We start from the raw sequence: 26,316 nt of genomic DNA, 5'->3' as shown, positions 1-26,316 counted from the left end.
TTATATACTAAGTGAGCATTTGTGGGCATCTGTGTTTCCAGACAAACTGAAACTATATGTTCAGTTTAGTGTTTTTTTTTTTTTAAATGTATATCAGAGGTATGTACTTTTTTTTTTCTTCACAAATACATTTACTACTGACATCAAGTGAACATGAATAGGTCATGCCACACTTCTTATAAACTCTTGAAAATACATTCATGTTTGGTTTGAGTTTTTGAGTTCTGAGATCAGTTTATACGAATGTTGTGTATAGTGGCTTAGTGAATGATCCGATTGAAGTGAATCAAAATGATAATATATGAAATAAATGTTTATAAAAATAAACAATTACACATGCTCAAATCACTCTCTAGCTTTATTGTGATCGAACACATTTTCATTATAAAAAATATGACCTCAGTGCATTGTCAGCTTGGTGACAGTTTGATTAAAAATAATAACTTTTAATCACACGTTTTCTCCTGAGCTTTATGTATTTCCTATAACACAATCTTTCAATAGATTCATGTTACAGTAGCTGTGCAATTAAGTTGTTCTTGAGGCAACATTTGCTTCACAGTGTTTTTTCTGGCTATCATTACTGTAGTGATCACCAGCAGGCTTAGTTTATCAAGTTCAAGTGTTACATCTTCTGTCTGGAACATCTGAAACTACGTCACCTCTAATACAAGATCGCACATGGTCGATTTTAAACAGATCCATACCTGCCACATGTCACTCAAACCACTGTCCGTTAAAGCAAGAAACTAACTCAATAGTCTACTCTTTTTAATTGTAACAAAATTGACACTATAAAAAAAACACTTTTTGGTACATTAAGTATGTAAGGCACAATTGCTACATACATATTTTGATCTCAAAGTTCTCAAGATTGCCCCAAGAAGATCTTCAATGGCATCTTAATATTGGTCTTTATTCTTCACTCAGCAGCAGTAGTCTTTAGATAGTCTTTTGCTCTTATGGCTTGACCCTTTTATTGAAATTATCCTGTGGTATCAGGTCAAGCAAAATGTCTAACCTCCGGGACATCTCCCGTGGCAGCCGCCTGGTTGTGGTCCAAGTTGTCATCTTCTGTGCAGTCCTCTGGACTGGCAGCTTTTTAGTCCAGTTTATCAACTTCACTCTTTTCTTCAGAGTGCGCTTTTACTTCAAGTGTGTCTTCGCAGGATTTTGAGTTCCTCTTCCTACACAGTGATCCTTTCTTAGCAGGTTTTACTAAACCCAAGAACAAGGCACTCAGTGCCATGCCGATGGCACAGGAGTAGAAGGCTGATCCGTAGTTCTTTGTCACATCCACCAACACACCTATAGGTAGAAAAGAATTCAGAGGAAAATGTTACATATCGAGTTCATTTATCCTTTCATGAGGATTACTAATCCTAATCTGGCCCAGATCCACTATACGGGTAATCTGGGCAAGTGCCCAGGGGCCTTTGATCAGAAAGGGGCCCTCCATGATGGTAGAAATAAACCTCTCTTTTACTCTTGTACTCTTTTACTTATTTTTGGTTGCACTTCACAGAAATAGACACACTCTCTTGATGTTGATTATTATTGTCGTTTTCATGCGAAGAAAATAAAATCTTGCGATTGACTTTAATTTCTCATTTTGACGGCTGGGAAAGTAACAATTGGCCAGCAAGTCACAATGCATTGTGGTTCTGTGGTTAGTGGTTAGTTTGTATCATGTAGTGTGTGGGAAAAAAGATCACTTAGCGGGAAATGGACAGCGCCGGATATTACCAAAAGCCCAGTGGGGAAGTCAAAAAAAGAGAAAGAACCGACTGCAATAATAAAAGAGAGGGGAAAAAAATGTATAATTGTATAATTTTAAGGCCATCCCTAACAACAGCCGCAGCCAGGGTATTTCTGCACGCTATGATTCTTTCTCACATAGAATAGGGGTTTACTAACTGGTCACTGACTAGTACTGTGCTGCACTCAGTCAAATTGAAGCACTTTACAAAGAGCGATTAAAATGTTTGATAAAAACCAGTATCATTTCACCATTGTCACATACTTCTGAAACATAGCCTTCTCAGCTTTGACAACTTCATAAAAAAGTTTAAGTATGGCTGGTCAATATACAAAATACTGAAAGAATTAGCACCGCCCCCACTGTCTGATTATGTCAAGCAGAAAGAAAACATCAACTACACAACCAGGGCCACCACAAGAGGGGACTGTATAATCCCACTCAAGCGCACCGCGTGTGGGCAGTCAGTACTTTCAGTTGCAGGTAGCCACATCTGGAATAGTATACCCTCCATGACACAGGACTGTAACACATATGCTACATTCAAATTAAATCTAAAGAAGTGGCTTAAAAATAACAAAATCTGTAAACACTGTTAAAGTGCAATGTATGCTTGGTTTGTTTGTTTTGGTTTTGAATTGAATTTTTTAATTTTCATTTACTTATTTATGTATTTCTGTTTCTGTACCTTTTTCATCGTGCACTTTACTATGTAACTGACAGCACTCGGAAATCAGCTCTACAGCACTTTAACCCCTAATGTCCATATATCTACCACTGCCATCCATTATAATCAATCACAACCACAATAACACCTATGTACTGGATTTTGCATTGCTGCAGTCTCACACTCCATCTACGCACCCCAAGCGGACGACTTATACTGTGACACTATGACTGTTATGTTTATTTATTGTAATTGCCTCGCATATATATTATGTGTAATGTAGTTACTTTTCTTTAGGAATTGTGCTGGTAACATCTGGCAGGGGGGACTGCCAATGGAAATCAGCCCTTGGCTACAATTGGGTGCGTTTATGTTTTTAGTTCTCTGAAAATTTTTAATAATGTACATTGTCCCTGTGGAGAAATAAATAAACTTAAAAAAAAATTAAAAAAAATATATATATGTGATATAAATGTGATTGTTGACACTCAGTCACATGTATCAGTAATAAATACTTATTCAGCTTTTGACCAACAGGTGTGTGATTTGACATGTTAGCTTAATAATTGTAATGGGCAGGGTGGGTAACATTGGGTGGACGTGATTTGTGCGGCGGGACAGTGTGTGGGGGGGTCTGTAACTGTCAGTGCCCAGTGAGCACTAACTAACCAACATGTGAAAACAGTTGTGTTATGGCCTCTGGTTCTGAAGGGAGCTTTCTAATGTCGTTACAAACTCTAGCTGTGGTATATTCAAGACATAGTGTTTCTGCATCCCCTGTGGCTCTGCCTAAACTCTGAGTTACTTTCTTCCTCTCTCACTCTCTTAATTGAGCTTTCATTTTATAGTATGTACATTGTAACTGCATACAGCCAATGGAGAATCATATCCACATTTATGTAGAAAAATTAGATTGTAGTCCTCATGAAATAAAGTCTCCATGAGTGAACAGAGGATAAAAGCTGCAGTGAAGTGTTTTTAGTAAACTTACCTCCAAGTGGGGGTCCAGCTAGCCCAGCAAAGCTTTGTATGAACACATAGACACCAGCAGCTGAAGACATCCTCTCTATGCCTACCACATCATCCTCAGCCAGCAAGGGGATGTGGGTGCATGCAAGGGTCCCCATAAAAAACCCATACAAAGCACAACACACAGCCAGGCCATAGAACTCTGTGACCAAAGCAAATCCCACTAGATCCGCAGTCATTATAATTACACATGCCAGAATGACCAGCAGCTTCTTTTTCCTGAACCGATCTCGGCTTAGGATCCATCCGATTGAGAAACGGCCTAAGATTTCAGCCACAGCCATGATAGAGAGCATGTAGGTGGCACGGTCCCTCTCTACACCTCGACTCACACTAAGCTCGATGATGTAGAGTTGAGGGGCAAAGAAGCCGAGTGTAGCAAACATTCCGAAGAGAGAGTAGCAGATGAAGCTGCACTCTCTGAGGATGGAGAAATCTAGAAGTTTAGAGCTCTTTGCAGACAGCTTTTCGTCTCCCGATTCCTTTTCCTGGTCTTTTCCCACTTGTTTCTCTGAATCTCCATTCCTTATCACCTCAATCTCAGATTCTGTAATGTCTGCTTTACTGTTTTCCGCATATTTCTGTTCTGTCTCTAACCTTGCTTCCTTCTGCAGTAAAGTCCTCTCTTCTGGGCTGTTGTCATCTGTGTCCTTGAGAGACTGGACACCAGTATCTCCAGTACTCACAGAGTCTCTGGTTAATTCATTTTCCAGACTGTGGGCGGTATTTGGTTCAAATGATGTCTTGTTTGTCATAGAATCGCTTGGGTTTGTGTCCTCTACGTTCTCCTGTGTACTAAGGGCTTCCAGCATCTTTCTGTCAGTCTCTGTTTCGTGGGTTGCTCTGGGTTTGATAATGATTGGCCGAAGCAGAGCACCACAGATGATGATGGTGGCTTGCAAAGCTCCTATTACTGCCATGGTATGCCGCCAACCAATATGGTCCCTCAATGCAGAGAAGGCTGAGGGGCAAGAGGAAGTATTAAGTCAGTGTTAGGCAGTAAAATTATATATGTGATATTAAGTAGGAAGTGATCTTTCTATATAGGCTGCTACGGAACAGACATAAGATCAAATAAAACATGACTGATGCCCTTAGTGGTAATTATTACTGTGTAAAATTGTCTGTGAGCCTTTGAATAAATAATTTCCTTAGACATTTTATAGAGTAATCTGTTTCTCCCACAGAATAAGTCATGCAAGCTCTTCCTAAAAAGCTGCAACTTCTCATTGGTATACAGATACAGATACAGATACAGTGATCTTTGGAAGAAATTATCCCCAGAACACACACAGCTTTTTCACTCACCTGGTGCCAGAGCAAACATGGACAGGGACTCTCCAGTCGAAGCAATGGCTATGACCAAAGACCGTCGGTGGGTAAAATATTGGGACAGGATTGTCACAGTTGGAAGGAAAGTCAGACAGTAGCCCATACCTGCAAAGTGGAAAAGATGCACACATATTTAAAACTGTAATTTAGCTTGAGACATTGCTAAAGAACAATTTCAAAAAAGAATAATGTATGTAAATCTAAAGAGAGAGCAATTCAATACCTGAAACTAACCCATAGGTGATGTACATCTGATTGACGGAAGTGGTAAAGCTTGTGGCAATGGTACCCGAGGAAATAAGTAATCCTCCAACCATTACAACAGGTTGGAAGCCAAAGCGGTTGGTCATCACAGAAGAGAGAGGACCTGAGGACCCATGGTTAACAAATGTTAAGTGAACACAGTCCAAATTAAATAGCTTGTTTCTTTGTTTTGCCGGCCTGGCACCCACCTGTCTACTCACCATTGAAAGTCATGACAAACACGCAGATGGAAACAATCCAGGAGACTCGACTGTTGGTCTCCCCAAACTGCCCCATCAGGTCCTGGAGGAAGATGCCGAAGCTCTTGATGGTACCATAGGTGAAAACCTCCACCATGAAAAACGCCACGGCCACCACCCATCCCCAGCCTCCATCAGGGGCCTGTGGGTACACATTGGGCCCCAAGAAACGTGGACCCTTGAGTCCACACAGTACCATGTCTTGTAAAGAGAAAGGACAGGTTTAGTGACTTAATAAATGATTCAAATGAATAAACTTTGACTGGTTGACTGACTTGAGGAAAACACAACATTTGTGCAAAATATGATTGCAAAATGTCAAGTAAATATGAATCTTGACCAGACTGATGTAGTTTGCTTAGTATTGTACAGACGCTTCATAAGGCATGAACCCGAGGGTTAGTGTCACTTTAGGCTAGCCCCCCCCCTCAAAACTGGGACATGGTGACAAAGTTATGTTTATAGCCACATATACTTCTGTTTCACTCATAGAAACAAACATATTTGAAAGAAAAATGTGTAACCTGTCACACACAGGTTGCTGCTCCTCTTCTCATTAGAGAGCTGTTAATTTGGAGGTAGTAAGATGAATTGACAGTGTCTGGCTGATGAGTAGGGTAGTAGTAATTCCACTCTTATTTATATTTATATCTTATTTTTTATTTATTACTGTAATGTACAAACACTGTCAGTGCTGTGACCATAGATGGAGAAACCAGCAGTGGTAGTACATATGGGGGTATAGTGGTAAAATTAGATGTTTCTAGCATTTATTCAGCAGCAAAGAACATTAAAATGACTTTTGGCTCTGATTATAGCTTAAATGAGCATTTGAATGGGATTTGTTGAGCTCAACGTAGGAATAAAATGTCACAAAACTTTATTTACAGTATGCCTCTAAATGTAATTTTTCATCGCAGTTCAAAAACAATGAATGAATGATGCACAGCTGTCAAAATGTCAACACTTAGTGTCTGTGAGCTATATACAACTCTGTCTGTTTTGGGCAAAATATACCATACACAGAAAGTCGTCATCATACTGTATATTTATGCTCAAGGAATTACCTCTAATGTTTTACAGATTTGAATCTTTTTTAATCTTGAGGCAGACATCATGATACCTTTAACACAATGAAACCAGTTAACATGAAACCACACTGTGTTTGACCTGGTTAACACTTTCTCTCATTTTGTGCCATTTAATTATAATTTCTGATTTCATTTTGATTCGACCACTTTTACACCCTTGGCTTCCAAGTGTCTACATTAAAAACATACGAAAATTAAATATTTGTTCAAAAACACACTATCATATAGATACACATGTATATATATATATACACACACACATTGGCAGTGGCACATATACTGTATGCACATACATCTATACACACCTTCATCTACGTACATCTAAACTTATGGAAGCATAATTTATGATACATATGGGTTTCCTGGGAACACTGTTTGGCTCATCCTACCTATGTTTGGATTTCATATCTACTGGGCATTTTGTTTGACCCCATCATTTTCTAGAAATCAAACATGTTGTGTAACTTTCCCCCCAGTTTTTAGGCATATTTCACAACAGGGCTGGCTATCATAAGCTGCATTGGTATGTACTAAGCATAGTGTAAATCCCTTTTTTCTCCCACTGACTTCTTACATCACAGTACGGTAAGCTGAAAAACACATGCTGTGATCTTATACTATTCTATGCACCTGATATAGATGTAATAATGCAGCACCACTGCAGACCAGAAAAGAAAATGAGTGTGTCATATAGGCTACACCTACATTATGCACAATTACCTGTCACTGTTACTGTTAGCAGATGAAAGTTACCAGACCTTGAATTAATATTGTTATGTCAAGTTTCCAAGGTCAAGAATGAGCCTTCACACATTAAATGTAGACATAATATTTTGAAAGACTATTTAACAATCATATCCAGTTTTAGTAAACATTCCTGTATAACAACTACTAACATATTATCTTTGTAATAGGATAATACCATGACTTGTAACAGTTGACTTTCCTTTTGAAACCTCAGACTCATGGGATGTATGCACTTTGTCAAGCTACTTCAATACAATCTGGAGCTGTGGTGATTAGTTGATTAGCTGCCAACTAATCGCCAAATGTAGTGATAAAAGATTCGTCCTTTTAAATCGTTTTTATAGATAAAAAAAAGTCTCATCCCAGCTTGTAAAATGTGAATATTTTCTGGTTTCTTAAGTCATCTAAGACAGTAAACTAATCTTTAGGTTGTGGAGTCGGATGCGACGAAACATTTGAGGTCGTCATCCACATTTTTGAGATTTTATAGGCTAGACCAAACTAATCGATTAACTGAGAAAATAATCAACAGATTAATCAATAATGAAAATAATCGTTAGTTGCAGCTCTAGCATAAACGAAGAGAAACTTTGGTCATAAACAACAAGGATATGATGGACATTAGGGCTGAAATATTGTAGACTAAAGTGTGGACCAAATTGTTTCCCTTATTGAAATCCAACACGACTAAAAACTGTTTAAAGTAGCCCCCATAAAGATATTAGACTATTCAATAATATGAATAATCTTTGAATTAATGGGAGAAAAAAAATATTATTCATTATAAACCCCTTGGCTTTGTACCATAGGCTGCTGTTTTTTTTGGAAATGAATTGTCTGTCTTGTAGATCCGACGTCCTATCATTATGATTTAGTACTTCACGCACACAGACTCACAGGACACGTCTTCGCAAGTGTTCAACCATTAGTTGTATTTAAACGGGACAGTTTATCACTGTGTTTGAATTAGGACTGGGAGGAGGGCTGGTCAGATTGACTTGTAGTAGGAGCCATATGTTCAGTCCTCACGCGGCTGACGCAACGTTGTCTGTCCAGCAGTGGCTCACGTGGTCGATGGTAAATGCGCCTTTAATCACTACTCGCACACACTTTGTAAGTATTTAGGCTGTATGTCCTGTTTAACTCTGTACTTAATTGAGAGCGCGCTGAATATACTTTGTCATAATCAGGAGTTTCAGTTTAAAAAAACACATTTTTTTTACTATGTAGTTTATATTTACGTTGTCCGTCTCACCTGTGTGTAGTTTCAGACGGGAACAATCCTTCCCTCTAGCGACTATTGCCGCTGTAATCCCGCCAGAGTCGCGCGCCGTCAATGAACGAGTGAACTTTACGCACACATACTCTCACGTGCACACGTCCACACACGGAGACATACATGCGGACACACTAGCAGACAGACATGCACTGATATAAGCACGCATTCATGAGCTCCCCCTTCCTGTAAAACCGGGGAGGGGAGAGGAGAGGGAGAGGGAGGGAGGCTGGTTCCAACCAGTTCCCTCTCCGTAACCCCCTTCAGCTGTGGGGTGCGTGTGTTTATTTGACTTAAGTCACTTTCAGGGACGCATACTAGAATTAAGAGCAGTTGTTTGGGTACGGTTTGTCCAATTGGGGACAAAGGCCTGTCTGTTTCAATGCACATACCCCAAAAATGACATAAGTCTCTCTCTCTCTCTCTCTCTCTCTCTCTCTCTCTCTCTCTCTCTCTGTAATCTGTCATAAAATACTTTTGGGGACACATTTCAGACATCAGACCAATTATTTGGGCACAGCGTGTTCAATCTGGGGACAAAAAGTCTGTGTCCCCAGTCTGGAAAAGCTGTTTTTTGGGTCAGTGGTTAAGGTTAGGATGTGGGTTAGGTTTAGGAAAATAGTGGTGATGGTTAAGGTTAGGATCAGTCTCTAGGAAATGAATATAGGCTAAGTCTATGTAATGTCCCCAAAAGTGAACTTTATCTGACGTCTTTCCTCCTGTTCATACTAACCATTAGAAGATCTTGTCTTTTTTTTCCCTACACCACAGCTCAACATGGAAACACTGTCCGAGGAAACACAAAGGGAATAGCTACAGTGCTGAAAAGACTGTAAATGTTGCAGATATCCATTTGATATGACTAACTCAGACTGCTGAAACGTCATATAAGCTTCAGATAAACACAATGACACACTGTAGTTTTTGGCCCCTGTCACTTACATTGAAAGCACATTTGGAGGAGATCTTTTAACAGCCAGTATGAAGAGGAGAAATGATTACAGCAGGGTGTAATCTATCAGTGTACATATGGACACCTGACTGCTGTTATAAGACAGATATGAAAAACTGAATTTATCCTTTAAATGGACAAGAGACCGTTTGCTGTCTGTTTTGTGGGTATTTGTTTGTCTTATCTGCACTTAGGCCGTACACATTGGTGAATGGCATTCATCTGTCTAATAGCTTCGTGGTATGAGGCGAAGAATTTGATCTGTTGCACAAATGCTGATATTCAAGTTTAACCTGATTTACTGATGTGATGAAGAAGACAGCATATTTGGTCATTTTAAACAACTTTAGACCTGATTGGATCACACTCAGAGACGCTTGACTCCTGCTGATTTTTATCACTGTCACTGTGTTTACATGCCCACAAGAAACTGGTTATTGTGAGTTAAAGAAGAGGGAAGATGGAGAGAAGAGTTATTTAGCAGATAATTGCTTCCTTTCTGAAAATAAATATACCAGTACCAGTCAAATGTTTGGACACCCTTGACTGATACTACTGTATAGTTACATGTGGGGGTAATTTAGCCCTGAGGATGTCAACATGACCTCAGACTGAGCTACTCTTAGGACTACATTACAAATAGAATCCTTTCTGAAGTTTAATTTAATATAATTGATTTCTGCCTGAACACATTTTAATCTAACAATTTAGGGACAATTTTAGATATATTTTAAAACATTTTTGTATCTGCACTATATGATTGATTTTTGAATGCAAAGTAAAAACAATGAAAACAGCCAGATCTTGTTATTGAGCAGCTGAGTATGTCGGACTTTAGTGTATGTAATGTAAATAACGTAGCGATGAACAGCTGACTGATAGCTACCTCAGTGTATTAAAAAAGTGCTGCATTGCAAAACTGTTGAGCTCAAGATCTCAGCGGGAGAGTTGCCTTATATCTCTCAGTCAACATCAGCCACCAGCCATGACAAACACCATCAGTTAGAAATGGTCACGGCTTCATCTCACACACACACACAGACACACACACACACACACACACACACACACACACACACACGCCCCTTAAATTAAATACACAGTCCCATCTCTGGCAAGTAGAGTTGTGTTTAAAAGAGTTGAACACAATTCTTAGGTTAACAGAGTTGTGTTTTCATGGGTTAAAAAAATCGGGTGTGTACTTAAATTCCATAGAAACGTGTTTTGCGGGGAAACGATTGCACTGCTTTTCCAAAAATATGATATTTACCTCATCATTTTCCTTATATGTACAGTACATGCAGAAGGTTTAAAGAGAGTGTACAGTATGTGGTTATCTGATCCCTTCTTTTAGGCATTTCAATGTACTTTTAATGCCTTTGTGTAAGTTAGCTGAGAAGTCAATTCACCAGTTTTCACAGTTTGACAAATGTTTGCATATCAAATGTGTCTTTCTGGACTTTCCCTCACTCGCTGTCATAACTACATTTCTTTTTCCAGACTTTGCATTGTATCTCGTTTGTATTGAATATAATTGAGTTCACAGAGTAGAGTACAGAGGGTATGCTGTGCTGCTCGTGGTTTTAAAGAGTGTGTGCCTGCGAAGATTTAAATAAACATGTAACCTTTTGCAGATTTTTGGCCAAAATGCCGGAGGGTTTCACTCTGCTGCTGCCTGGGATGCTGCTATGTGGCATGCTTCTGCACATGGTGTCCCAGCACGGAGTTGATAAGCCCAATAAGAAGCCCAATTTCATCATTATACTGGCCGATGATATAGGCTGGGGTGACCTGGATGCTAACCTGCCTGAAGAGAGGGCAAACAACACACCTCACCTCAACCTGATGGCCCAGCAAGGACTAAGGTAGAGAATATATTTATACATTTTATAGTTGATCTGTTATGTAGAACTATCATGTCATATCATTAAAGTCTGTTGTCAATTATTGGAGTGTGTATAATGGTATTTTATCTGTGAAATAGGGGAGTGAGACTGCATGACAAAGTCTGAGTATGAAAATAAAAAAATGTAATCTATTCCAGGCTGACAGACTTCCACTCTCCAGCCTCAACCTGCTCTCCATCCCGCGCTGCCATCCTGACAGGCCGCTATGGTTTAAGGAATGGGGTGACTCATAACTTCGCTGTGGGCTCTGTTGCCGGTTTGCCTCTGTCTGAAGTTACCTTGCCTCAGTTGCTACAGAAGGCGGGATATTACACCGCCATGATCGGGAAATGGCATCTCGGCCACAATGGACAATATGGTCCAACTAACAGAGGTAAATGAAACTTTGACATTTACACCACAAGTCTCTTATGACGCTACTAAACACAACAGGTTCAGATCAGGCAGGATTTTCACAAAGAGATGTGTCAGTTTGATTACGCTTGTTCAAGGTTATGTCTTCCTCTGGGGAATAGACTAAACAGGGTCACTAATCGCAAACACCCCTGCAGCTGTCTTGTGAGAATACAGACTTGCTCCTGACTCTTCGCCTACAGCTGATTCAACACCCACCCACCACCCTCCCAACCTAAATATGTGTACCACACCATGTTTCTTATCTCCTGGGCAGGGTTTGATTACTACTTAGGTGTTCCTTACAGTAATGACATGGGCTGTACAGACACACCTGGATATAATCTGCCGCAGTGCTTCCCCTGTGACTCATTTGGTCCTCAAGTGATCAGGTCTGTGGTCCAACATCTGACACCGACTCAGCTAATTCCAACTACCTTTCACAACATGATAAACAACATAAACACACACACACACACACACACACACACACACACACACACTCTAAGCATTTATACTGTTATTATGCTATATATTGTAGATTGAAGAGGCGTGTCCATGGAGGCTGTTATTCCAAAGTGGGCCTTCCTTTGATTGAAAACAGCAGTATTGTGGAGCAGCCCCTTGACCTGTGGACTCTAACCGAACAATACAAATCTGCCGCACTCAGAATCATACACAATGCAAGGTACAGTACAGCTGCAAAGACACATAGTGTATAATAAGAATATATATGTTCCTGTTGCATTTATTTATAGTGTGACAAGTTTGACTTTGACAGAACTTTCTTTTATTAGAAGTCGTCCTCCCCTCTTATTTAAAGGTTAGGCTCACTGTGTGTGTGTGTGTGTGTGTGTGTGTGTGTGTGTGTGTGTGTGTGTGTGTGTGTAGTGCATTTTACATTGGATGTTCCAGAAGATATTTGAGGTTTAACCTTCATTCTGCCAAGGACTGCCGACTGGGACCCACAAATAGATTACTGTAACAAACAACCATCATAGCTAAATATGACCTTATTATTTTTTCTAAACATTATTATTTAGGGATAGCAAGTTGTTATTGTTTTAGTGTCAGGGTTAACCCTTTCCCAGTACACCCCTGGGAAAAGCACTATTTTGGGGACGTCAACAGACTGCATGTGTAAATCTCTGTCTGTCTCCTTCAAAATGATGAACAGAACTCCCCACCCCCACTAGTGTGTGATACTTTAAATTAACACACAGGGCAAACATGAACTCAATAAATAGTTCCATCTATTAAAACTGCACAGGCAGAATTGGGTGCTTTTGACTTTGGTTCCCCAGGACATCAGTACCTTGGTATATTTAAAAAGCACTAATTAAAACAGAAACACAAACTGAAGTCATTATGAACAAATTTGATTAACAAAGTCAGGAAAAACTTGAATCATGCAATAACGTGTGAGATATGACCAACCTCTGAGGTCTGCAGGTACCACGAGGTTGTAGCACTGTTATTGCTGAACCTAATTGGGCAACCTGTGTGTTTGAGCCAAACCAGCCCTGAATACTGAATACCGTTGGTGTCAGTATGTTGTCTTCTTACTAAGCAGTCTTTGAAACCTAGTCTGTCTGTCTGTGTGTGTGTGTCTGTCTGTGTGTGTGTGTGTGTGTGTGTGTGTGTGTGTATGTGTGTGTGTGAGTGGTGTCGGGGGGGGGGGGGGGGGGGGGGTTGTAATAAGATCCAGAAGAGATTGCCAAGAAACTGTAATGTGTTTGTCGATAGGGGAACAAGACACCCACCCAAACACACAACTTCAAAAAGTTGACTGCACTGATTTCTTCCATGTCACTGTGAGAAATTGATAACCCTATCATGGCAATGATAGGGTGAAGAACTTTGGATATTTTGGAAGCTCAAGCTCTCTAAATAATATATAACTCCCTTGTTCTTAAGACTATAAACTCATGGTTCATACTGTATCACCATGTCCATCACAACAGACAAAGAGACCAAAAGAGTCTGATCTTTAAGTAATGTTGTACAGCACATCTACAACATGATTATCTCCTTCGTCACTTGGGCCAAAGTGTGGATCCAGAAGCTCTGAGTTTGTTTACTTGCTTAGTGGATAAGGTTGCAGTAAAGTTTTACACCATTTTCTTTGAAACTGAGGAGTATTACATATCTCCCAAGTGCAGTGATGTGGTACTTTCATGTGTTTTTAATGTTTTTGAATAACACTGGAGCTCAAGGAAGTGTTGATTATGCTACAATTTGTGTTCTTAAACTATTTAGTTTTTATTTTACATTGTTCTTAAACACAATAAACATGTCATTCAAGTACAAGCAGACATATTGGCTATAACTGTACTTTCTGTAGATATTTCAGACAGATTTTTAAACAGAGGAGCCTTTTCAGCTTGCCTAGATGGAGTTGAGAATGAATGGTAGTGGTACAGTCCGTAAAGTCTGTGTATGTGTGAGTTTTTGTGTGTGTGTGTTTGTGTGTATAAGAAGGGCAGGAGGGCAGTGAGCCCTGCTGTTTGCAGCTGTCTGTGAAAAGCCTGCATGCTATTGTAGAGGGGTCATGTGAATGAGTGCTGCAGTTATCAGTCATGTCAGTCAAAACAAGTCAATTTAAGTGACTAATGCTGAGTTCAAGACTTCCTACAAGGAAAATTGGATAAGACTGATACACAATACATGTCATCTCAGGACACTTGTCACACAGACCAGGTCTAGACCAGACTGTTTAATATACAGAGACCAAACATTTCCCCATTAGCAAGTACTTGGTGACAGCAGCAAGGAAAAAATCCCCTTAAGTTGTCATATACGATGCTTGCTGCAGAGCGTATCAATTTTCAGCAGTTTATAACTTGTAATCTATCAAAATAGCAGCAAAAATAAAACTACACTCCATGATTTGTCCTTAGTTTTTTTCTGAATTGGATCTACATATGCAAAGTGAGTATTTATATCTCCAGACATATGGACACCATAGCAGATAAGACACAGGTATAACTTTTGATGCAGTAAAAGTATCATAATATCGTTGGCTTGGATAGATAATGAAAAGACCAGTGTGTAAGTTGTTACCCAACAGCATGTCTTGTCATTTTATTTAAAATGAAATCTGTTTGTGTGCTAATACCATACAGTCTATGGCTAATACCAATTACCAGAAAACACTTGATTACACTGATTTTGTGTCATACTCTTCTCTGCAGGGAGCGAGAACAGCCCTACCTTCTCTATATAGCATTGGCTCACATGCACGTTCCCTTGGCCCCTCCCCTCCCCCCAGATGCCCCCTCCCATCACCTACATGATGGCAGAGTGTATGCTGCCAGCCTGCGAGAGATGGACAGCCTGGTGGGGGCAGTAAAGAGCGCTTCTGATGATGCAAATACTCTCATCTGGTTCACTGGTTAGTCAGCTGTTGGCTGTTCTTACACTCCACCTCTGTCACTGTTATCCTACATAAGCCTTATACATAGTCTTATACAGTATGTGTGCTTTACATGTAGGTGACAATGGTCCTTGGGAACAGAAGTGTCAGTATGCAGGAAGTGTAGGACCCTTCAAAGGAACATGGCAGAGCAGCAGAGGTATTAAAAAAAGCTAATCCTGAGTCTTTTCATACATGCTTGATAAGAACAATTGATGTGGTAGTGGTTAAAGCTACTGTGCTGTACTTACTGCTGTGATTTTTAATATTCTATTGCCTATGTATGTGAGGTGGAGGTTCAGCTAAGCGGACCACCTGGGAAGGAGGTCATAGGGTGCCAACAGTGGCCTATTGGCCTGGTGTAATCCATGCAAACACCACCAGCGCCGCCCTGCTCAGGTATTCCCTTCTAATACTTAAGTAAATGTTACATTAACGATGTAGATCCTATATTTACATAAGGACTTCACCCCTGTTTACTGAGGCATACCATTGTTCATTAAGCAGTAAGATGCAATTGGAGACATTTATGTGATTTTTCTCAGTCGTCAACCTCTGTTTTTCACTTTTTGTTGTCAAGTTGGGGAAAAAAAGTCAGTTCCCTGTTCACCCTTTTTTAATCCTCTCACAGTGGTATGGACATTTTCCCAACCCTTCTGTCCCTGGCAGGGGTAACACCACCCTCAGACAGACGTTACGATGGCATTGATGCCACAAATGTCCTCTTGCGTGGAGAACAGACCGGTCACGAGGTACAGACAAATCTTAGCTATAAATACAACTTTTTAATTTTCTTTGCCTCTTCAGTGAGGATTATTCAGTTTATTCATTTAAGGCCTTGCTGCACACTTCAGTTATTTTTGTTTGTCTTGTAGTTTCTCTTCCACCCGAATAGCGGTGCTGCAGGGAAGTTTGGTGACCTGCAGGCAGTTCGAACAGGAAAATACAAAGCTTTCTACATAACAGGTAGGCTTCAAAATGGATCCATGGGGCTAAAACAATCACACCACATTACAATGACACTGACTTGTATGTAATGTTGTTACAGTAATTAGTCAGAAAAATGACAAAACTAAGTTATCTGGGTGCAGGACAGTATGAAGATTATTATTCAGGACATTGTCAACATAGCGATACCCAAATGTGGCCTTTCTGTTTCTCTGTCTGCAAAAATAGTATCTGAGCATAACTCTGAAGGTTTCATTTGAACAGCTTCATTAAAATGTGAAGCTTTTATGTATTGAATGAAAGTACAACAATTCTTTAGTCTTTTAAGATTGATATTTAAGTTCCTACAATATCTAAAAAACATCGCTAACCTTAATATTAGTTATCAAAGAAAGATTTTTACAAAAGTCTAAAAGCATTTTCTCCTGCTTTAACATTTTCTTTTGTAAAACTGGTTGCATGTGACCGTAGAGAAGCAGTTTGAGTTTTAAAAAAAAAAGATTAAATGTGGAAAAAACACATTGCAGGTGCAGCTGAGGCATGTGGTGGTTCTACAGGAACTCAGCAGCTCCATGACCCACCATTAATATTTGATCTGGAACGTAACGAGGCTGAGGAAACACCCCTTGAGGCCGGGACGCCTGAATACCAGGCGGCTGCAGAGAAAATCGCCCGCAGGAGGGAGGAGCTGTTATGGGACATTGCCACTGACTCATCTGTGTCTGCATCAGACTACACCACAGACAAGTCAGCAGCACCCTGCTGTGACCCGACACAGACTGTTTGTCGCTGTCGCACGCTGGGCTGAGGGTGGGAAGACATACACGCATGAACACTCACACAAAGACTGAAAAAGAAGCACACAGATGTAAGCAAACAAATGTGGAGACAAATATCTCCTTTGGATGTGCTCAGCTGTTTGTAGAATGTGTTGTTTGGGAGGTTCAATGTCCTGATGCTGCAAGAGATGTGCAAACAAGCATAGAGAGCAGGGGGCCAGACTTTGGACAGATAGGTCTGAGTGATAATAACTCATGAAAAATAAGATATATCAAACCATGAGGCAGTAAAGAAAAGCTACAATTTATGTTTAAGTCTAATTGAACACCCTCAAACCTCTTAAATGTCCAGAAGCCTTGTTAGTAGATGTCAGATATGTGATGACACAGGATTTAAACATTTGAAATTGATTTTTTCATCAAAACACACAGCAGAGGTTGAATTGCGTCTCAGCTTTAATGAGTCTCTGATGTAATTGTCCAATATTGAACAGCTCAATGCAGTGTAAGGGTGTCCTAACATCGCCACCTTTTGGCAACTCAATGGTATTACCATGTTACTTATTACAACAGTAATATATATAAATGTTATATATACATTATACACACAGTAAAAATCCTCAATATATAGTTACGCATGGTAAGTCTATGCGTTGATGTGTAATACTTAAAACATTTTCAAAAAGAATACAGCAAAATAAAAATAACCATGACGTACATGTTAACATTATTCAGCATCATGTAGCAAATAAAAAGGTCTTCAGGATATCACTGAAATTCAAGGACCTGTAACTTTGTCATGTACAGCTCACCATCAAGCAATTCACATTTAGCTGTTGACCGCTCCTCCCACAGAGCCAACTCTGCCAGATATACTATCGGGTTACATTTGTGACTCCGCAGGTTTTTAGTCTCATCTACTGCTACTATAATTAGTATCACAGCTGCATCTTCAAGTCATGTAATACTTACTGCATGTATTATTATTATTTAAATAGTGTTAAGTATATTCCTTCTCGTCTGTATATGTGCTTCTTTCTCTTGAGGTGTGACATTTAATGCCCATTGATAGATAGTCTTGGGGCTTTATTGAGAAAAAATGCCCCAGATGCTAATTCCTAAGACTTGTAAGTGCAAGAAAAGAAGAGATTAGACTCATTTCTTCAGGTTATTGTTAAATTAGCTTGTAGCTCCTAAAATAACCACTCGGATAACTTCTTGACATCTCTGTAGTGGGAGCGTTTTTGTGAATCTGGCCCCACTTTGGCTGCAGGCCATGCCCACCTGTCATCTTCCACTACCTTGGTATAGTCCGCCAGCTCATCAAAACTGCTGGACCAATCATATGCTCATTTGCCTGCTACCATATTATGCAACAGTAATGTTACTGTGTTGTCAGGTTGGTCTTGGTGTGCAGTCATTATTTAAAGAAATGTAACACTGTCATTGATGGTGTAATATGGGAGTTTTCAGTGGGACTTGTCAGTCAGTATTTAAATCTGTCTAAGCAGAGAGATGTTCAGAATGTGCTTTTTTAATAATGAGTGGACCTTCCACTCTTTTTTAGTGTTTTTTTTGTCTTTATACCTTAGAAAAAGCAAGAGGGACGCAGAATACAGAAATACCAGGATGTAACATTCTGGCAAGATTTAACCCTAGGCCAGCAGGGGTACATGTGGGAGGGCAGGGGGGTAGCCACAATGTCTCAACAATATTTGGAATATTTTTGTCCATCCTCCCTGCTTGAAACAAGTGAGTCTGATTGGTATGAGGGATTGGACATTTCATGGGTAGGAAGTTTGGGGTCGGGAGGTTGTTATTCAGTTACTCTGGTTGCTGACAGGAGGAAACTCATTTTCATCATCCAGACAGACGGGGCTCTCTGCAAATTCATGTTCTGGGATGACCTCACCCTTCTGGGCTCCTCCGTCCTCAGAGTATCCTGGGAAGAAAGGGAAGGAAGAAGGTTTTGTAAGATTTGTGTGTAATGACAGGATCCTAATCTATTTCCACTGGGGCTCTTTCTAGTACTAGCTACTCTTTTAAAATATTTTTTTATCTACACTATTGTGACTAGATTCACAAAACCTTAGAAAACACAACTTTATAAGTGGTTTAGGTGCTTACAAGAGCTGACAATCATCTTTTAAGTTTTGAATTGTCCATTTGCCTAGAGAGAAGAAATCTCTACACATTGGTTTTTACTTCTATCTCCTAAATTAATTATTCAGCAGACTATTAAATCTACTCATCATTATAATGTTTTAAATTTCGAACTTAATATAGCATTGAAAATACTAGTGAGATGTTAACTTATATTAGTTGGTACCCTTGACACTGTATATATAATTTATACTATATTTTCTTAAAGTTTACTACCACAACTTAACTAACTATTGTTATTGTTATTTCTTTCATATTTAGAATTTTAAAATATCTTTAAAAAACTACTATAAGTACTTTTCTCCCTGCCTGTATGCATCACATCTATCATATATGAGCCATTTGAAAAGTTTTAAATTAAGCCAAGAGACATTTCTGTGAGATTTAAAGCCACAGCAAATGCTAATGCTAATGCTAACATGTAGTGCAGAGTAGACAAAGGTTTAAGAAGTTATTAGTATTACTATTATTTAGTTCAGAGTGTTAATGCTGAATTTTTGGAAGGTTTTTTTTTTTATCATTCATCCTCAGGTATAGTACCCATGAGAGTGGTGGAAGAGGGTGGAGTTGAGGGGAGAGCCACAGTGGCAGCATATGATTGGCTGGCTGGTTGGGGCGAGTCATCCTCTAGTTTCTCCTCTTCCTTCTGTTCCACCTGCTCCTCGCTGGTTTCAAACAGCCTGCAGGAAGAGAACAGACAGAGACTCAGCATAACTTTCTGTGTAAACATAAGCATAAACCAAGGCTACATTGTGTTTTTGATGTAAAAATACAGCTGTTTAACTCACAAATTTGTTTCCACTGACAAAATGGACTATTATTGCTAAAACAATCATCATTGAATAGATAATAAGATAGATAAATAAGATATACTTTAATGTCCCCATAGGGAGTTTTGTTCTGGACTCCCTCCTGCAGCTCCACTGAAGATAACATCACACCTACTACATAGTAAATTAAAAAAACATCCAAACAGCACACTGGCTTCCATAAACATACACCACAGTTTGCAGATACACACATATACATAAACACCTGCTGACAATGGTGACATATTGCGCAACCTCACGGCAAACATCTACATTACATATTTGTGTTGAGAAGCTGAATGTTTAGAGGCAAGAATTAATGTTCATAATGAATCAGCCTGCTTTGGGAGCTCTGGAAACCCTGAATCCTCTACCAGAAGGCAAGAGCTGTAAGGCACTATTGTCTGTGCCTGTCTGATAATAGAATGCTCATAAATTGTTTGGAGGGTCCAATTTTTGAACTCCCATACCTTTCATGTCAGTCTGAGCCTGAAAGGACATTCTAACCGTCAAGTTACCATATTAGGCTGTAATACCATATCTTATAATACTCTCTAATACTGCATGGTCAAATAGTACAATGAACTTCAGCTCAACTCCTAGATCCCAAGTCTACTTAAAAAGTAATCTGTTATCTGCTGTGAAGAGCAGAGACTTTTCAACACAGGACAAGAGCCCAAAGCAAAACAGTGCAGCACCTTATTTGTCCAAATGTAATTCTGCCATTGGGTATTGTCAGTATTATAGTCAATTGAACCCTCAGTGAATCCATGAATTTCCAATAAAATATATTTTATATATTTTTCACTTGTGTTCTTATTTTATGTTTAATAAGTGCTGCTTATTTAACATCTTAAACTATTACTGTAAATTAAAGTCCAATACTTCAGATTCCTTTCATTTTCATTTGGGTCAGCTTAAAGGTGCAGCTTATCATCCACTGCCTCCAAATCTCAAAAAATCCTCCCAGCTCACTGCATATGTTTTTAAATTGAAACACACCTGTGTTTTTGGACCAAGACACACTCGCCTCCATCCTGTGGGTCCACATTATAGATGTAAAGATACCCGTCTGAGGATGCCACCAGCAGGCGAGGAAGCTTCTGAATGCTGACAAACCAAACACACAAGATAAGAGTGAGCCTACGCATATAGACTTTTTAAAAACATCCTTGTCTTCTCTCTCTCTCTGTCTCTCTCTCACTCTGCCTTACGTAGCCAGGGCGCAGATGTTCTTTAAGCCGAACATGTTGAGTCGAACAGTGGCGAAGGCTCTGTCCTGATGCATCATGTCAGACACCTGGGCGGGCAAGTAGGTGCTGGCCGCTGTGAACATTTTTCCCACATACGCTGACCATGTAGGAGACTCCTCCTCTTGACTAGAAGATAACATGGGTCATGGTTAAAGATGCAAAAAATAAAGCGTTTTAAGAAATCATTACTGGGAACATGCAAAATTTAATTTTGGTTGCCTGTTATTCCATGCAAACAGCACTGACGGATATCACTATTAATACAGAGAAATCACTTCTTATTGTAAATCGCTTTGAACACAAGCATCTGCAAAATAAATAGAATATAATGTTAATCCTCAGAAGGGAAATGTGCCCAGAAAACACCAGGATTTATTTTGATCTGGATGAAAGAATCAGCAATACTGCTGCTGAGGCATTCAAACTCATCACAAACATGGTTACAAGTTACTATTATATAATGATAGTACTGTATATATTAATTCATAAATTGGGTACAAACAGTGTGTTTATGTTTTTAAGTCAAAGTTTAACTTATAATTTGTCCCAAGACGGGCAATTCATGCTGCAGCAAGCACAAAAACATATAAAATACACAACACAACACTGAAACATACAACCACTGACGTCTGTGTGTATGTGTGTGGTTACCTTGGACTGTGCTGCTCCAGTTTAAAGATATGGACTGTCTCAGTATTGCTGGAGGCACACAGGAACTGGGCATCCGCACTGAAGGACAATGAACTGATGCTAACATATCTGAGACACACAGAGAGAGCAAGAAAAGGACAAAACTGTTCAGATTAAATGTAAAGATTCAGATTTATATTTATTCAAACACATGACTGTTTTAAAACTTTTAAGCTCCTACAGTAAATGCACACTTTAGTCCATGTTTTTTAGATGAAACCTGACCGCTACCCCATAAGCATGTGTGAAAAACAGCCTCTCTAGTGTGTCTGAGTCTAACATTTCCACTATTCCACAACTCACACTTCTGCTTTAGTCACTGATACCTCACTGTCATTGGTCATTGACACTAGAAGCTGCACATTGCATCTGCAGACCCAGCAGCAGGAGTCAAGTGACTCACTCACCTGAACACTAACTGTTGAAGGCTGCTACTGACCTTCCTGTCATACAGCTACTACAAATAATCTCAGTATACAGCTGCTGGATTACAGAACAACAGGGTATTTATTCTTTCCCAAAGCAATATGAATATGAGTGCTAACCTCTTCATCCCTCTGCGGAATTCAAACAGCCTCTGCCCTTCGGGAATGCTGAAGACTCTGATAACAGTACCCTGTAGAGGAGGAGGAGGAAGTGGTCAAACAGAGGCTGGTGGATAATGAAACAGCAGAAAAAAAGGAGGGATAAAAATGAATCAAGTCCTCACCTTCTCTGAAGCGCTGGCCAGTTTGGTGCCAGAGGCATTGAAGGTGAGGGCTGCCAGAGGACTGTCATGGGCTTGGATCAGCGTCACAGTGCTCTAAAGGGGCAAACAAGCACTTTCTAATGACATCAGCACAGACACTAGTGCTTTCCCTTGTGGCTTTTTCAAGAGACTGTAATTTTTCCTTTGTTGCAATGTTAGAGTTTACTCAAGCCTCACCAGACTGTTGGCATCATAGACCGTGATCTCTCCGATGGTGGCGCTGCCGGGGTATGCCAGGTAGGAGTTACTGTGGTTGACAGAGAGGGCGCAGAGACCTACAAGGCATATCAGAGGTCACATGTTCAACCTGTCCTGGACTCTAGTTTCCTGCCTTTTTATGTCATGCCAATACATTTTACCAAAATCATGTATGTGCATGTCTCATCACAATGAGCTTTTGTTAGATCTGTGGTTTAGATGCTTTTAGTGTACCTGAGGGGTTGGTGGGTGTGTTGAGCAGAGTCTTAAGTAGTTTCATGTCTTTGATATTGTGGATGTAAATCGACTCCTCCAGGCACACCACCAGTCGCTGAAGTGACAGATAGAGATATAAGCAAATGAAACAAAATACTTTTGGCAACACAAGCCAGCCAGAAACAGCTTTGAGGCTTGCACGTGAGGAGAGATGTTTCTTGTTCTTACCTGTCTGTTGAGCCTGACGGAGAGGATGTTGTTGGAGTAGCTGTAGTTACAAATCTCTGTGCCCTTCTTAAAGTGATAGACGTTCATTCGCCGTGGCATGGACAGACTGACCACCACCACCAGACTGCTGGAGAACAGCCGCTCCACTATATACACATCTGGACACTCCACTGAGAGAGGGACAAGAGAGCTGTTATCACATTCCTATACATTTGATCACACATTAATTACAAGGGACAATGGCTTGACTGCTATAACTCTCTGCTACAAACCCACATTAATAACACATAAAGAGAAACTGTCAGTTTCCACACAAAGAGAACATTGGTAACCGCAAACTTCCTCAAACTGACTATAAAGTATCTCTTTCGTTGCTCATATTGACGATGAGAAAATTGAGCGCTCCTCTCTGTATTTACTCTCAGCATGCAGCAAAGCAAACATGCAGCCACCTGTCTGAGCTGTTGTATGAGCAAGGTGAACTTGACCACAGCTCAAACAATACTGTGTAGACTTGTATCACTTTGCAGTAATGTGACATTAGGGAGGAGATGCTGCTGTGTCACAGTGTACTTAGTGTATGCATGCTGATATTTTTCTAAATGAGGACACAAACAGCTGTCCGGTGACATCATGCACTTGCTGTCATGTGCATGTACGGCTGATTTAAAGACTCTCACCTCCCTCATGGATGCAGTCCAGTTTTTCCGCAGCAGTGACTGAGAAGAGTTGGTAGCCAGTCTTGGTACCCACCGACAGAGAACTACAGCACACAGTAGTTACAGTTTCAATTCTAAATTGTTTCACATACAATCAGATAAAAATGCATTATTTGATGTACATACATTAGTTAATATACACATGCTCACAGCTATAATTAAGTTTGTTGTGATACACAATACACATAAAGTCTGCACTTGTCCCAATAGGATAATCACAAAAACACCTATTTTGTTTGTTTATAACTAGAACAAAGGTTGCTATTAAAAAAAACCATAGGATTAATAATTCACTATTCTCAAAATACACATCCATCTACACACACTTAAAATCTGTAGGATAATGCTCAACACACCAGGAGGTGAAACATAAGGGATTCTGTAAACCACTGGACATACAATTATTACTAGACATCAAGGTAAGAATTATGGATATAATGTGAATGGTCTGTTCAATTATATATGAGCTGAAGGGACCTCTTTAAAGCATTGCTGATAATTGAACCTTGATTGGTCAGATTGGTCATGCTGTAATAGTAGCATGGAGCAAATTTATGACCATAACTGACAGAGGGAGCAGGAGTCGGTTAACAGGTCAGATCCAGACTTTACCTCATCTTCATAGCCCTGTATGATGTGATTTCTGTCTGTGTCTTATCTTATTTAGACAACATTACCATAACACAGCTTCCATAAAAAAAATATGTTATTTGCCCCAGAGAAGCTTGCTTTATCTTATCATGGCTGAAGATTAAAAAGAACATGATGGCAAAGAGATAAGAGGGCCGGGTCCAGTGTTTGGCCACCTGCTTAGTTTTACAACCGGAGCCAGGAGAGATGTTTATGTAAGTAAGCACACCTGTAACTGAAGAAGTCAGTGAGTTCCGCTGGATTTGACCCTGTAATAATACCTAAACATGGGCCAAAACGGACGCTTATAGCACAGATATACGTGGTTGAAAAAATAATAACTGAAAAGCCAGAAAAAAGGACTCAGGAACATCTGTTTGTAAAGCATCTTAAAAATAATATTACTGTTAATATGTTAATAGCCTAGTTTAATGTTTCAAGTCAGTTATGAGTCAAGGAGGAGTTAAGCTGTTTTCTGTTTTATTAAGCTGTCTCTCATCATTACACAGCATCCAGAACTTTAATGACTAGTTTAATGTGCAACAGGCCTTGGAGATTAACACAGTGGCCTACTTCACTTTCAGCTACAGTAGTAGGGGGGGACACATCTAGAAGTTTAAATCGTATTGTTTCGTTTTAGGCGCACACACATACTCACACACACATACTCACACACAACTGCCTGCTCAGTTGAGAAGCACAAGAAAATAAACCAGTGTACGTAAATGCGACTGGAAATAATTATGCAACAGTCAGGTGCATCAAGGAGATTGAGTTCAAGCTGGGCCCAGCCCGCAGGTCGCTTACGTGGTGTCCTGGTTAAACGAGGCACAGATGAAGCCTCTGTGCACTTCGGGGCCGTCCGGCACTTCCTGGGACTCCATCGGAGCCGCCAATTTCCCACTCCTCTCGCTGGCCGAGGTCGGAGGCCTTGGGCTCGGGTCGATCCCCGCCGGAACCCGCTTCCCCTCCTCTGCTCCCCGACTCCAAGCGCCACGCTCACAGTCTTCAGGGAGAGGAATGTCCGGGCTGGTTGGATCAGATGGCACACATGCGGCACCGACTGGATGATCCCAAATCTGAACCGGACACAGGATAAACGATCACGTCTGCGTTACGAGCCGTTTCACTTTAGTCGGTCGACACCGTTGTTATTATTATGTTATTAACTTCCAGTAATTCACACAGCAAAACAAAAACAGCTGATGGGTGGATGCGTCACTCAGATGTGTTTTGTGATTGGCTGGCGGTAAAATGTCATGCCCGCCTCTGCGATATTTCTATTGGACGAGCTGTTGGAAGCCTCTCTTTGATTCGACAAGCAAGCTGTCGATCAAATAAGAGCCGCCTATTTAGAGGAGGAACTGTTGATTGGCCAATTATACTTTCAGTCTCGTCACGAGGAATTGTTTTGATGATTTCATTGGATAAAAGACGTATCAAGTTCTTTTCACGTCGATCACTGGAGAGACGAGTTGAATTATTTGATCAAATGTTTCATTGGAATATGTCTTTGTGTTTGTTTATTCGATTTGATTCAGCTGTCAGAATCAAACCTAAATGCAAATGGTAAAAAAACTGAAACTAATTCCTCCAAAAAGTTGTATACAAGACAAGAGTCTTGTTCTGGAAGTTCTGGAAAGCAACTATACATTTAGATTTACATACATTTTCTCATGCATAATTACAACTTTGAGGTATTTTGCATTTTATGCTACTTTATATTGAACCCCACTACAACAATCCAACAAAGGGAAGTCATACTCATAAATCATACTTTTTGCTTAACTACATTCATTTGACAGCTTAGATTAGCCTACTTGCTAATTGCAGATTTTAGGCTAAAATGGGCTTCAGTTCATTA

General features: G+C 40.0%; 3 protein-coding genes across 5 annotated transcripts; 1 reads left to right on the top strand and 2 right to left on the bottom strand.

Annotated features, from left to right (window-relative positions):
* Window positions 1-340: 340 nt before the first annotated feature.
* On the bottom strand, window positions 341-8,521 carry LOC128380944 (monocarboxylate transporter 7-like). 2 transcript variants are annotated; one of them, XM_053340840.1, is made up of 6 exons: window positions 8,370-8,521; window positions 5,252-5,491; window positions 5,011-5,154; window positions 4,764-4,892; window positions 3,418-4,416; window positions 341-1,308 (listed from the first exon to the last, which is right to left on the bottom strand). In XM_053340840.1, exons 2-6 carry the CDS (start codon window positions 5,487-5,489, stop codon window positions 1,103-1,105), a joined length of 1,716 nt encoding a protein of 571 aa, XP_053196815.1. In that variant the 5' UTR covers window positions 5,490-5,491; window positions 8,370-8,521; the 3' UTR covers window positions 341-1,102. The 2 variants fall into 2 exon arrangements, with proteins under 2 accessions (XP_053196815.1, XP_053196814.1); XM_053340839.1 differs by having other exon boundaries at window positions 8,384-8,521.
* Window positions 6,888-16,841, top strand: arsg (arylsulfatase G). Of its 2 annotated transcripts, none has more exons than XM_053340842.1 (11): window positions 6,888-6,966; window positions 10,991-11,221; window positions 11,401-11,636; window positions 11,934-12,048; window positions 12,198-12,344; window positions 14,851-15,050; window positions 15,151-15,231; window positions 15,362-15,470; window positions 15,703-15,823; window positions 15,947-16,037; window positions 16,547-16,841. In XM_053340842.1, the coding sequence occupies exons 2-11, from the start codon at window positions 11,004-11,006 to the stop codon at window positions 16,825-16,827; spliced, it is 1,599 nt and encodes a 532-aa protein (XP_053196817.1). In that variant the 5' UTR covers window positions 6,888-6,966; window positions 10,991-11,003; the 3' UTR covers window positions 16,828-16,841. The 2 variants fall into 2 exon arrangements, with proteins under 2 accessions (XP_053196817.1, XP_053196816.1); XM_053340841.1 differs by lacking the exon at window positions 6,888-6,966 and adding an exon at window positions 8,028-8,241.
* Window positions 16,842-18,602: 1,761 nt separating this feature from the next.
* Window positions 18,603-25,659, bottom strand: LOC128380947 (WD repeat domain phosphoinositide-interacting protein 1-like). Its single transcript, XM_053340843.1, has 12 exons — window positions 25,260-25,659; window positions 23,784-23,866; window positions 23,104-23,273; window positions 22,894-22,990; window positions 22,639-22,736; window positions 22,423-22,515; window positions 22,259-22,329; window positions 21,675-21,782; window positions 20,985-21,149; window positions 20,773-20,880; window positions 19,502-19,641; window positions 18,603-18,740 (listed from the first exon to the last, which is right to left on the bottom strand). Exons 1-12 carry the CDS (start codon window positions 25,334-25,336, stop codon window positions 18,619-18,621), a joined length of 1,332 nt encoding a protein of 443 aa, XP_053196818.1. The 5' UTR covers window positions 25,337-25,659; the 3' UTR covers window positions 18,603-18,618.
* Between the last annotated feature and the right edge of the window lie 657 nt (window positions 25,660-26,316).

The sequence above is a fragment of the Scomber japonicus genome, chromosome 20 (genome assembly GCF_027409825.1).
Source record: "Scomber japonicus isolate fScoJap1 chromosome 20, fScoJap1.pri, whole genome shotgun sequence".
Classification (NCBI taxonomy): domain Eukaryota; kingdom Metazoa; phylum Chordata; class Actinopteri; order Scombriformes; family Scombridae; genus Scomber; species Scomber japonicus.
The sequence above is the reverse complement of the archived record's forward strand: the minus strand, read 5'-3'. Positions and strand labels throughout refer to the sequence as shown.